The sequence below is a fragment of the Danio rerio genome, chromosome 16 (genome assembly GCF_049306965.1).
Source record: "Danio rerio strain Tuebingen ecotype United States chromosome 16, GRCz12tu, whole genome shotgun sequence".
NCBI lineage: Eukaryota > Metazoa > Chordata > Actinopteri > Cypriniformes > Danionidae > Danio > Danio rerio.
Genome location: NC_133191.1, coordinates 54,790,960 through 54,805,000, shown reverse-complemented (window position 1 = coordinate 54,805,000; position 14,041 = coordinate 54,790,960). Strand labels below are relative to the sequence as shown.

The following is a 14,041-nucleotide window of genomic DNA, read 5'->3' as shown; positions in this document are numbered from 1 at the left end:
ATACACAACTTAAAAACAGGCCGTGTTTTGTGTGTCTCATTTTTACTTACACTGTGTATGTGTGTGTGCGTGGAGCTAAAGTCCGCTGAGAGGCTGAATGGAGAACATCTGATGGAGTCATCATCACATAAAACTGGCCTGAATGAGAGAGACGACAGATGCTTAATTGTCAAATCACATTTACTGTCGCTGAGAGTCTTATCCTGATAACACAATTAGGAAATTATTATGTATGAAGAGTGTGGGAAATCACACTGGGAATCTATTCATTTCATAATACAAAAGAGAGAGAGAAAGAGTGAGTGTGTGTCTATGTGTGTGTGTTTATATTGTATAACTTATAGTGTCGGCACCCAGATGTCCTCACAAGTATAGTAATACCATATAGTAATATCTATATTACATATATAAATATAGTAATAAATTTTGACCTTGTAGAGAAATTTTTTTGAAAAACTAATCACACAGAATGAAGTATTCTGAATGTGTGTGTGTGTGTACTTATTATTATACTGCATATACATCAACAATTCACGTCATATCGTTTGTTTAATATAATTATTAGCCACAGCGGAATGAACCAGCAACTATTCCAGTATATGTTTTACGCAGCGGATGCCCTTCCAGCTGCAATCCAGTACTGGGAAACACCTATACACTCTAACATTCACACATGCATTCATACACTATGGCCAATTTAGTTTATTTAATTCCCTTATAACGCATGTGTTTAGACTGTGGAGGAGCACCCAGAGGAAACCCGCACCAACACGGAGAGAACATGCAAACTCTAGACAGAAATGCCAAATGGCCCAACTGGTACTTGAACCATCGATCTTCTTGCTGTGAGGCGAGAGTGCTAACCACTGAGCCATCATACAGCCTTAATTTAATTTAATTTAATTTAATTTAATTTAATTTAATTTAATTTAATTTTATTTTATTTTATTTTATTTTATTTTATTTTATTTTATTTTATTTTATTTTATTTTATTTTATATATTATTGTGCCTTGCTTAAACTCACTTGATATGAAATAAACAGGGCTTTTTGATTCAGCAGTATTCTCAGGAGGGCAAAATTATCCAAAATGAAATAAATAAATGTTAAAATAGGATAAATAATTAAATAGGTGACTGAATTATTAAAATAATTAATAAATAAAGAAAAAATATTAAAAATATTTTTGTTATATGTAAAATAATTTATTGATATAGATATTTAGTTATATATAATAATAAACTAATTAAAAATGAATATATATATATATATATATATATATATATATATATATATATATATATATATATATATATATATATATATATCAATACAAAATTTATATATTAAATAATTGTAATATTTTATACATAAAAACAAATATTATACAAATATTTATGTAATTATTTTAATAAGTGAATCATGTATTTAATGATTTAACTATTTCAACATTTATTTATTTATTAATTTATTTATTTATTTAATTTTGGAGTACTATGGCCCTAAGAAATACACAAATGTAAAATAGCACTGTATAGTTTTCATAAAAAAAATAAAATAAAACAAAATTAAATAAAATTAAATTAAATTAAATTAAATTAAATTAAATTAAAAAATGTAATTAAATTAAATTAAAATATGAAATGAAAAAAAAAATTAATCCAGAGATAAATAAAATAAAATTAAATTAAATTAAATTAAATTAAATTAAATTAAATTAAATTAAATTAAATTAAATTAAATTATGTAATTAAATTAAATTAAAATATGAAATTAAATTAATTTAAATTAAATTAATTTAATTAAATTATGGATTCACCAAACATAGATCTTCAGTATCTTGGAACTTTGTTTACGAGTGAGGGAAGGATGGAGCATGAGATTGTCAGGCGGAGTGGTGCAGCGGCAGCAGTAATGCTGTTGATGTATCGGTCCATTGTGTTGAAGAAGGAGCTGAGCCGAAAAGCAAAGCTTTCGATTTACCAATTAATCTACATTCCTACTCTCACCTATATGCTCATGAGCTTTGGGTCATGACCGAAAGGACAAGATCTAGGATACAGATACAAGTTATATAGGTTACAGATAGGGTGAGGAGCTCTGACACCCAGGAGGAGATTGGAATATAGCCGCAGCTCCTCCACATCAAGAGAAGTTAGCTGAGGTGGTTCGGGCATCTGTTTCAGATGCCTCCTGGACGCCTACCTAGGGAGGTGTTCCAGGCATGTCCCACCGAGAGGAGGCCTCGGGGAAGACACAAGACATCCTGGAAGGGACTATGTCTCTCGGCTGGCCTGAGAACGCCTCGGGAAGTCTGAGGTTTTCACAGTATGTCAGTTAATATTTTTTCTTCTGGAGAAAGTCTTATTTGTTTTATTTCGGCTAGAATAAAAGCAGTTATTAATTTTTTTAACATCATTTTAAGGACAAAATTATTAGCCCCTTTAAGCTATATATTTCCCTGATAGTCTACAGAACAAACCATCATTATACAATGACTTCCCTAATTACCCTAACCTGCCTAGTTACCCTAGTTAACCTAGTTAAGCCTTTACATGTCACTGTAAGCTGTATAAAAGTTTCTTGAAAAAATTCTAGTCAAATATTATTTACTGTCATCATGGCAAAGATAAAATAAATCAGTTATTAGAGATGAGTTATTAAAACTATTATGATCAGAAATGGGTTGAAAAAAATCTCTGTTAAACAGAAAAAGGGGACAAAAAATAAACAGGGGGGCTCATAATTTAGGGGGCTAATAATTCTGACTTCAACTGTAGACTAGAACTCAAATCCGTACAGACCTGCTGTTTGTGGGAATGTGTGATCTGCTGCTGTCTGCAAGGACACGATGCTGGCCGATCCCTCGCTCACAGAGGATGCTGGGAAATATCCACATCGTGCCTCTTCCCTGCTCTCGTCTCCAGCAGGACTGCCTGTATTACTGAAAGAGTTTTCAATTACAGTCTGAGAGAACACAAGCATGAAACATTTTACAAACTTAGCATGTCCAGTTATGTCCAAATTATTTTAAAAAGTTGTTTAACAGAGATATTTTTTAACACATTTCTAAACATGATAGGTTTAATAACTCATTTCTAATAACTGATTTACTTTATATTTGCCATGATGACAATAAATAATATTAGACAGCTTAAAGTGGCATTTAAAGGCCTAATAAGGTTAATTAGGTTAAAGTCAGGATAATTAGGGAAGTCATTGTATTATGATGGTTTGTTCTGTAGACTATCGAAAACAATGTTTTTAAGGAACTAATAATTTTGACCTTAAAATTTGTTTATAAAAATGTAAAACTGCTTTTGTTCTAGCCGAAATAAAACAAATAAGACTTTCTCCAGAAGAAAAAATATTATAGGTAATACTGTGAAAAATTTCCTTGCTCTGGTCAACATCATTTGGGAAATATTTAGAAAAGAATACAAAATTAACAGGAGGGTGAATAATTTTATACAATATTTATCACTACCCTGAGATGTTGTCATGTTCTGCTCTGAGATGAATACGACTCATGTTTAATATAAGGATATAATGAATTTTAAATAATTGAGATCTTAAAGGAATAATTATATCAAATTAAAATCTGATTTGTTTGCTTTTTAAACACACAGCAAAAAAATAGATGTGCAGTAAAAACGCAGTTTAAAAGTCTTCTTTAAAGTTCTCCTAAAGAAAGAAAGGTTCACCTACATCACAGGTAAACTGAGGGTGAGTAAATTAAGCAAATCTTCATTTTATACCTAAGTTCCCTTCTTCATAAGTCAAACAGCCCGCATGCTCTAGGTTCAAGTGAATCTTATCATTTGACTGTTCCCAGGGTCGAACTGAAATAGGGAGGTGAGCCTTAGTCATGCCGCACCGTCATCCTGGAATACTCTTCAGTCTGAACTGAAAATATCTGAGCTCATCCCAATCAAATCTTTCGCTCTATCCTTTTTAACAAACAACAACGATCCATTTCTTAATGTATGTGTTATTAATGTATTGTAATGTGGTATAGCTGAACAACTAAACTGTATTTTTATATTATCTTAATTTTTTATTTATTATTATTCATATGTTCCTTCATTTTCTTTTCGGCTTAGTCACTTTATTAATCAGGGGTTGCCACAGCGGAATGAACCGCCCACTTATCAAGCATATGTTTTACGCAGCAGATCTCTCATACACACTCATTCACACACACATACACTACGGACAAATTAGCCTACACCCAAATCACCTATACCACATGTTTTGTTTTTTGTTTTTTTGGTCTTGTGGATGAAACCAAAGCACCCAGAGGAAACCCATGCCAGCACAGGGAGAACATGCAAACTTCCGACAGAAACGCCAACTGACCCAGCCGGGACTTAAATGAGCGACCTTATTGCTGTGAGGCAATTGTGCTCCCCACTGCGCCACTGTGCTGCTTAATTTAATTTAATTTAATTTAATTTAATTTAATTTAATTTAATTTAATTTAATTTAATTTAATTTAATTTAATTTAATTTAATTTTATTTTATTTTATTTTATTTTATTTTATTTTAAAAAAATTCATTACATATTCTAATTTAATTTATTACATTTTTTAATTTAATTTGATTTTAATTTTATGTCTGTATTTCTAAATGTTTTCTTCATTTATTTTTAATAAAACTTTTCAAATTATACATTTATTTTTGTTCTACCCACAGTGCTACACACTGCCCCACCGTGCTGCCCATTTATTATTATAATTATTATTATTTTATTTTTTTTCATAAGTTGTGTGTTGCAGGCTCTTGGCCATGTCACCCTTGTACATGAGATCTATCAGGTTAAATGAAAAAACATATTTTTGATGTTCTGTCCCTTCAAGTGCATTTGGTTCTGATGCTGTTCGATATAGTGACAGATGTGCTGATTTCATACCTGCTGGGATCCAGTGAGTCTGGCTGTGGAAACCACATTAACCAGCCCTCCGGCTTCACCTTTACCCTCCAAATGCTGATCTGAGACCTGAATCGCTTGATACGTCCCCTGAAGAAGAAAAACACAGAGACATTAATAGTGTGGGGGGGGGGTTGCTTTAAAAAAAAAATAATGTAATGTCATGTAATGTGTGGATTTATATAGTGTGTGGCCATACACCCAAATCGCTTCACAATCATGAGTGGGGTATCTCCACACTAACATCAGTGTGCAGCATCCACTTGACAACAGGACAACAAGGCCAATGCGCTCATTACATACCAGCTATATGTGGATTGGAGATAGTGATAGAGCCAATTCGGCGGATGGGGATGATTGGGAGGCCATGATCGGTGAGGACCGATAGAGGACATTTGGCCAGGACACCAGGGTTACACCCCTACTCTTAATGAGAAGTGCCATGGGATTTTGATGACCTTGGTTTAACATCTAATCCAAAAGACGGGGTACACTGACAGTATAGTGTCCCTTTCACTATGCTGGGGCATCAGGACTCACACAGTCTGCAGTTTGAGCGCCCCCTGCTGGCCTCTCTAACACCACTTCCAACAGCAACCTAGTTTTGTGGTCTCCCATTCAGGTACTGACCAGGCTCAGCCCTGCTTGGCTTCAGTGAGTAACCCGTTTTGGGCTGCAGGGTGATGTGGCTGTGGCAAAAATATGCTGGGTTCCGCAAAGTTCATTCAGGTTGTTCCAACATTAATTGATTAATGCCATAAAATATAGATTTTTAGATTGATTTAGATTCAAACTACTTACCTAAAATAGACTGAAACAACACAATTCTTGAGATTTGTTTGGGTCAACTTAATTTTGTTATGTTCAATCCACTTAAATTTGTTACATTACCTTAACCGATTTGTGCTGGGTCAAACTGAATGAACTGTGTGGAACTTTGTTTACAGACTAATTGTTATTTTTATCACATACTGTTTGACCAATGTCATATCGTTTTCTAAACTATGCATTTTCAGTGGATGTGTGAATTATTTTATGTTTTTTGGTTTACCATGACTGTGGAAACACATTCTATGATTCATTCATTCATTTTCCTTTAGCTTAGTTCCTTTATTCATCAGGGGTCGCCGCAGTAGAATGAACCGCCAACTAATCCAGCATATGTTTTACACAGTGGATGCCCTTCCAGCTGCAACCCAATACTGAGACACACCCATACACTCTCATTCACACACATACACTAAGGCCAATCTAGTTTCACCTATAGCATATGTGTTTGGACTGTGAGGAAAACCGGAGCATCCAGAGGAAACCCACGCCAACACGGGGAGAACATGCAAACTGAGCCAGTGTGTCACCCCTGCATTCCATAATGTAGATTTTATTGATTAATGAAATCTCATATCTCAATTAGAGGGCTTTGATGCAGCAAAAATAATAATAATAATAATAATAATAATAATAATAATAATAATAATAATAATAATAATAATAATAATAATAATAAGCATTATTATTATTATTATTATTATTATTATTATTATTATTATTATTATTATTATTATTATTATTGTTATTATTATTATTAATAATAATAATAATAATAATAATAATAACAATAACATCTCCAACAACAACAATTATTATTATTACTACAATTATAGCAACAACAACAACAATAATAATAATAATAATAATAATAATAATATTTTAGTAAAATTGCAGTAGAATAACAACAATAGTTATGAAAAAAATATTTAAACAAAATATATTTCAATAACATAAATTATATATATTATAGATATAAATACTAACGACATTTCTTCCTTATTTAAATTTTAAAAATTGTCTTTTTTATTTATTTATTTATTTGTTTTTATTTTTTTTTTTTGCATAGAATATTTAGAAAGGGCAAGGTTTTCAGATGGATTAGTTTAATTGATTTGAGTGCATCTTTATATTTACACTTTTAAGATTATATATATCATATCCATGCACTGATAGAAGAATCAAGCAACCAAACGAACATAAACATGTGGACATGACCAGGGGCATATAGCAACCGGGGGGGATACGTCCCCCTTACTTTTAGAGACAGCCTATTTAGAAACAGGTGATTAAGAATGTAAACTTTTGGATTTCATACAGCTGTCTCTCCCACTTTTAGATAGTCCACTAGGCCCCTGGCCATGACACTACATTACATTCAAACCAAGACAGACTGCTGCTATTATATGCCCTGATATATGGGAAGTATGTCATAATTCTATATAAATTGCAGATGGAAGTTTCTCCAGGTTGAATTTCTCAATTCATCCCCTTAATAATCATCCATCCAGTGGATGCAGAGAGCTGTGCATGATCTAATTTAAAGGTCTATAAGGACACAGTTGTTCAGTCAAAGAATAAGTATTTGTAAAAACCCCTTAACATCAGCTCCCTCCCCCCCTCGCTCCTTCAATTATCTGTCATGTGACCTGCCTCCTGACTGACATGTGACAGCGACTCAGTGCCAATCCCAGCCAGAGATTACAATCACATGACTGCCAGTGCTAATGGGTGACACTCAACACAACGACATGCAAAATAAAAATAAAAGCAATGTGCAATCAGAGTTGAAAAAAGAGGGATTTTTGGCATTGTCATATTATTTAGCATGATAATCAAGTACTTTCTCTCCTATACTTTCATAACTGCAATGCATCCAGATGATTGGCCTTTTTATTAATATTATACCAATGATAATGCAATTTAATATTATTATTATTATTATTATTATTATTATTATTATTATTATTATTATTATTATTATTATTATTATTATTATTATTATTATTATTATTATTATTGTTGTTATTATTATTATTATTATTATTATTATTATTATCAGTAGTTATTCTTATTATATTACAGGAATACATTATTTATTTCATGTAATACTTTAATACTTTTATTACTTTTAATTCAGTATATTTACTGTTGTTAAGTATAAATTAAAGAAAGGCAGTGCATCAAAAAAGCATTACTCGATTTAGATTATATTGAATCATATTTTTTATTTATAACTACAAATAAATGTTTAACGATATATTTTATATTAAAAATGTAAAATAAATTAATACAATGTTTTTAATCTGTATAATTAATGTTAAGATTGAATTAAAGGCAGTGCAACCAATACTACATAAATAATAAATAACAACAAATAACGATTCAAATAACAATTCAAATAAAAATGTAAAATAATAATAATAAAATAATAATAATAATAATAATAATAATAATAACATATAATTTGTTATTTCTTATTATTATTATTATTATTATTATTATTAGTAGTAGTAGTAGTAGTAGTAGTAGTATAGTAGTGTTGTTATTGTTATATTAATATTATAATTATTAATTATTAATAAAATATTATATTATAATATTATTGTAATAATAATAATAATAATAATAATAATAATAATATTAATAATAATAATAATATATTAATATATTATTTTAAAATATATAATTTGCATTAAAATAATAAATAAATGATTGAATAATACAACATATAATATATTTCACTATATAAAATGTGAAGTTGTCAAATATTATGCAGAAAAATACACTATATTGGACAGACAGTCAAAGACTTTGGTATATTTAATATTTTTTTTATTAAAAGCTACAAATATATGTTTAATAATATATTTTATATTAAAACTAAAAAATAAATTAACACAATGTTTTAATCTGTATTATTAATGATAAGATTAAATTAAAGGCAATGTAACAAATACTGCATAACAAATAACAATTCAATTCAAGTAAAAATGAAAAATAATATAAAATATAATAATTATTATTATTGTTGTTGTTTTTATTATTATTATTATTATATAAAAATTACAAATATATAATTTGTATTAAAAGAATGAATAAATGAGTTAACCTTATAATATATAATATATATACATTCCACTATGTGAAATTGGGAAATATCAAGCAAAAAAAAACTATACAGGAAAACATACAGACAGACACATTCTGTGTCAATGACATTGATTTTATCTTCCTCTCACAATGTTTGGCTTCCGTATGTAATAAAGACTTATCTCTGATGATCCTGACAGGAAGCCCACCTGTCAATAAGTAATCTAAAAGTCTCTCAATTAATATTATGCCATAAAAAAGAATGTATAATGAAGAAATAAAATAAAACATAAAATATGTTTAACCCTGTCCTACACACAGTACATCTTTTGACTACACCTGAACTTATCTTAAAAAATCCTTTCATTCATTTTCCTTTGGCTTAGTCCCTATTTATTAGGGGTCGCCACAGTGGAAGGAACCGCCAACTATTCCAGCATATGTTTTACACAGCAACACCCCTACCAGCTGCAACCCACTACAGCCAATTTAGTGTAATCAATTGACCTATGTGTTTGGACACCAGAGGAAACCCACGCCAACACAGGGTGAACAAGCAAACTCCACACATATATGCCAACTGTAAGGTGACAGTGCCACCATCTTCACAAATAATAAGTGCCTATGATATATCACTATTAAGTGTGCAAAACTGAATAAGTGTGATGACAGTTAAGGGTTAAAATATACATTACAGCACATCACACTGAAACCCAAATAATAAAAACAACAGATCTTATTGCTTTATTACACTATTCTAGGATAGGAGAACTGTAACATATCCAGCATGCATCGTGGAACAAATGTCTTGATCAATTGCATGAAGCATCATGTGACGAACACAACTTAATAACAAACATACCTTCAGCTGTTGGTCCAAATTCTTGATATTTGCGACTCCAGATAAACGTCTTGCTCCTGTGGCATATAAACATGCAATATAAAACCAACTACCTAGAACAATACATCAACTTTTTATTTAACTTCCCACTTGTTGTACTCTGAAAAGTAGCCAAAACGTTCAGTATGCATCAACAAAATCAAATTTAATTATTATTATTATTAATATTATTATTATTTAATCATTGCCTTCTCAAACGTACAGTGCATGTAAAGTCCTGCATGCATGAAACATTTCTCATACCTGTGGGAAAGCATTGCAGTGTGTGTTTTTGTGTTTGTGTGTGTGTGTAATGCATTACCTGAGTGAAGTGTGTGTGAGTTGAGTTGAGCTCCAGCTGATCCATCAGAGCTCTGACTCTCTCACAGATGATCACGGGGACAAACACTGCAGTCATGTGAGAGTCCGCTTCTTCTGCTTTTAAGGGGTTTACAAATCGATCGGGATGTGCAACATTACTGCCACCAATTGAACTGGAGTGTGATAATAAATGAAATCAATAAATCAATCATAAATCCATCAATAAAATGGTAATATTTTTAATATTTTATCCTGCACACACACAAATACAGTTGAGGGGGAAATGATTAGCCCTCATATGAAATATTTACTCTTTTTTAAATATTTCTTAAGTGATGTTTAATGAAGCAAGGAAATTTTGACAGTAATTCCAATAATATTTTTTCTTCTTGTTTGTTATATTTCAGCTAGAATAAAAGCGTTTGTTTAATTTTTAAAAGACATTTTAAAGTCAATATCATTAGCCCCCTTAAGTGTAACCGGGGCCAGCTAGTAAGTGCTGTGCGGGTAAACAGACGCTAGAGGCCATGGTCTTTAGCCTCCTTGGTAGAGCAATTGATTCCCATGCGGAAGGTCGCCGGTTTGATCCCAGCTCGGAGCAGGTTGAGTGGTGTAGGACTGGAGGGGTTATGTTGGTGCCGTGACCCGGATGGGAGTGAGGTTTAGGGGTATGGGTGTAACGGAGGCAAGCTAATAACTGCTGTGCAGGTAAACCTCACTCCTCTGACCTCTAAAGGTGCTCTGGCGACACACGCTAGAGGCCATGGTCTTTAGCCCCCTTGGTAGAATAACCGACTCCCATGCAGAAGGTCGCCGGTTTGATACCAGCTCAGAGCGGGTTGGGTGGCATAGGACCGGCAGGGTTACACAAGCAATATTTCGATTGTCTACAGAACAAAATCACAGTCATTCAATGACTAGCCTAATTACCAACCAAGTAGCAATAAATTCTTGCCCAGATTTGGCATAAATCTGGCACAGCAAGCATTCATCCGGCACTGGCATACAGCATGTGGGCCAAACATGGCCCTGGTTTGGCAGAGGTGCAGGCCCGGATTAAGAACTCAGGGGCCCCTGGGCACCTTGTCTTGTAAGGCCCCCTACCTGGCCGCACCCCTATAGTTGAATTAAAAAAATAAGAATAATATAATAATTTTTAAATAAAATTAATCTATAATTTTTAAATAAATGATATATAGTACATATGTATTTATAGTCTACAAAGATTTAACTTATTTTTCAAAGCATTGAATAAAAATACTAATAAAACAATATATATATATATATATATATATATATATATATATATTTTTTTTTTTTTTTTTTTTTTTTTTTTTATGGCATATAACGCACAATGCTTCTCCAATCCAGTTCTATGAATCTGAGTTCTATAAATCTGAGTCTCCTCCTCTCCCTGTATTTTCTCTACTCTTCTCGTGATGAAGACTTGATAATAAACCTAAAAGTATCCGAAATCACACACACTATACCTCTTCTCTCCCGTCTCTCTCCTCTTTTGGGCCTTTCTCTCTCTCTCTCTCTCTCCCTCTCTCTCTCCTTTTCTGTCTGTCTCTCACACGATGAATCCAGTCCGCGCTGCGCTGCCGTAGCCTCCTCCGCCTGGTTAATGCTAACTTTTCATCATTTAAAGTTACCATAACGTCTTTTTCTGTACCCTCATTCTCCTGATCATGGGTCTGTTTAAAGATGGTGTGTATGGAAAATGCCTCAATAAAGATGCCTCCTCTCCTCTTTCTCACGCGTTTGCTAAATCCACTTGTCCACTCATTTTTGATCTATGATAGATATAACGTTACACTAAAGTCCGCTCAGTTTAGTGCGGGTTATTACAAAACTGACTTTTCCGCGCTTGACCAAATACAGCATTCTGTTTAGTTAAAGAAAAAAAGGCAGTTTAAATATAATAATAATATTAATATGTGATCGCGATTTTTTTGCTCTGAGGAAATACAGTTGTCTGAGCAATATAGTTTTTGCAGAGAGGGAGGCACCTATAATAAGGCTAAACATTATTAAATACCCACCAGACACTTGTGACTTTATATCACATTTGCATTATTTTTAAAAAATGTTTCCTTCCTGTTAAAAATAAATATATTTCCAATCTGATATGTAATGGGGAGAAAAAAATGTAGCACGAGTTCAGCTGATGGTGGATTCGAACCGAGTTTTTGATTAATCGCGTCAAAAGATGATGCCGTGCGCCTTACAAGGTGCGCTACTGCAGCTGTAATAATTAGCAGCTCTTTACTCATGTTGTCTCTATCAATCAGGCATCGATGGGCGTAAACCCTGAATAGCTTATTCCAACTATTTGCGCTATTTGCAATTAGCCAAAAAAGACACTCCGAAATTGTCTTTTTTTTTCTTCCCCCTCGCAGGGGCCCCTAGTGCGCACGGGCCCCTGGGCCTGTGCCCATAAGGCCCATTGGTTAATCCGGCCCTGCAGAGGTGGCACCGTCTTTAAGGTGGCACACAGTAAATGGGCCAAATGTAAATTGTAGTATTTGTCCCAGATATTAATAATTGATATGTGGGCCATGTGAGTTTGGCCTATCTTGATTCTTGACCCACATTTAAAATACATTTTTATTATTTTCAAATAAAGAAAAAAAAAAAGAAAAAAACAATCATGTTGCTTCGAGTAAAAGCACGCCCATAGCACACCTAAAGCACAATGATTCATTTATCAATTTCATTGCAATTGAAGTTGTGACACACCAACATATCTGGCCCAGTTCAGGCTCAGTTGTGTGGTATTAACTTGGCTGAGACTTGATATGGTCCACGTTTGGCCCTTGTCTGGAAGCCAGACTTGGTCCAGTCATGTACTCCACTGCGGCATGTGGGCCAAGCAAAAGCTGATTGTATGGGCCAGATCTGGGCCAGATATATTTGGTATGTGGGCATAATTAACCTAGTTAAGCCTTTAAATGTCACTTGAAGCTGTATAGAAGTGTCTTGAAAAATATCTAGTCAAATATTATCTACTGTCATCATGGCAAAGATTAAATAAACCAGTGATTAGAAATGAGCTATTAAAACTAGAAATGTGTTGAAAGAAATCTTCAACTATATATACGATCATTTAGAAAACTATTATATTATTAAATATATTTACTTTTACTGCAAACATTGGCTTATTTATTTATATCTTTTAAGAATTAAGAGAAGGCGATGCAGTGGTGCAGTGGGTAGCACGTTCGCCTCACAGCAAGAAGGTCGCTGGGTTGCTGGTCCGATCCTCGGCTCAGTTGGCGTTTCTGTGTGGAGTTTGCATGTTTTCCCTGCGTTCGTGTGGGTTTTCTCCGGGTTCTCCGGTTTCACCCCACAGTCCAAAGACATGCCGTACAGGTGAATTGGGTTGGCTAAATTGTCCGTAGTGTATGAGTGTGTGTGTGAATGTGTGTGTGGATGTTTCCCAGAGATGGGTTGCAGCTGGAAGTATAAACTTGCTGGATAAAAGTTGGCGGTTCATTGCGCTGTGGCGACCCCAGATTAATAAAGGGACTAAGCCGACAAGAAAATGAATGAATGAATGAGAATTAAGAATTAAGAGACTTGATTCTGAAACATTTGACATCAGAGGACAGAAATTATCAAATATATATTACACTGCAAAAAATGCTTTTCTTACTTAGATTTTTTGTCTTGTTTCTAGTCCAAATATCTACAAATTCTTAAATCAATAAGCATTTTCTACACAAGCAAAACATATTGTCTTGTTTTAGGAAATAATATGCCAAAATGAAGTGAGTTTGTCCTTAAAACAAGCAAAATAATCTGCCAATGGGGTAAGCAAAATAATCATATCACAAATTGAAAAACAAGATTATTTTGCTTACCCCATTGGCAGATTATTTTGCTTGTTTTAAGGACAAACTCACTTCATTTTGGCATATTATTTCCTAAAACAAGACAATATGTTTTGCTTGTGTAGAAAATGCTTATTGATTTAAGAATTTGT

At 32.9% G+C, this 14,041-nt stretch overlaps 1 protein-coding gene across 4 annotated transcripts in view; it reads right to left on the bottom strand.

The window, feature by feature from the left end:
* usf2l (upstream transcription factor 2, c-fos interacting-like) overlaps positions 1 to 10,108 on the bottom strand; it is a 29,061-nt gene extending 18,953 nt beyond the window's left edge. For 2 of the 4 annotated variants that reach the window (XM_021467040.3, XM_073926777.1), the window contains exons 1-5: positions 10,055 to 10,108; positions 9,715 to 9,770; positions 4,914 to 5,021; positions 2,805 to 2,944; positions 51 to 138 (exon numbers count right to left, since the gene is read on the bottom strand). In XM_021467040.3, the coding sequence (XP_021322715.1) occupies positions 51 to 138; positions 2,805 to 2,944; positions 4,914 to 4,951 (266 nt within the window). In that variant the 5' untranslated portion in view covers positions 4,952 to 5,021; positions 9,715 to 9,770; positions 10,055 to 10,108. The remainder of the gene's footprint in view (positions 1 to 50; positions 139 to 2,804; positions 2,945 to 4,913; positions 5,022 to 9,714; positions 9,771 to 10,054) is intronic. The other 2 variants (XR_012392573.1, XM_068214262.2) reach the window with 1 other exon arrangement.
* Between the last annotated feature and the right edge of the window lie 3,933 nt (positions 10,109 to 14,041).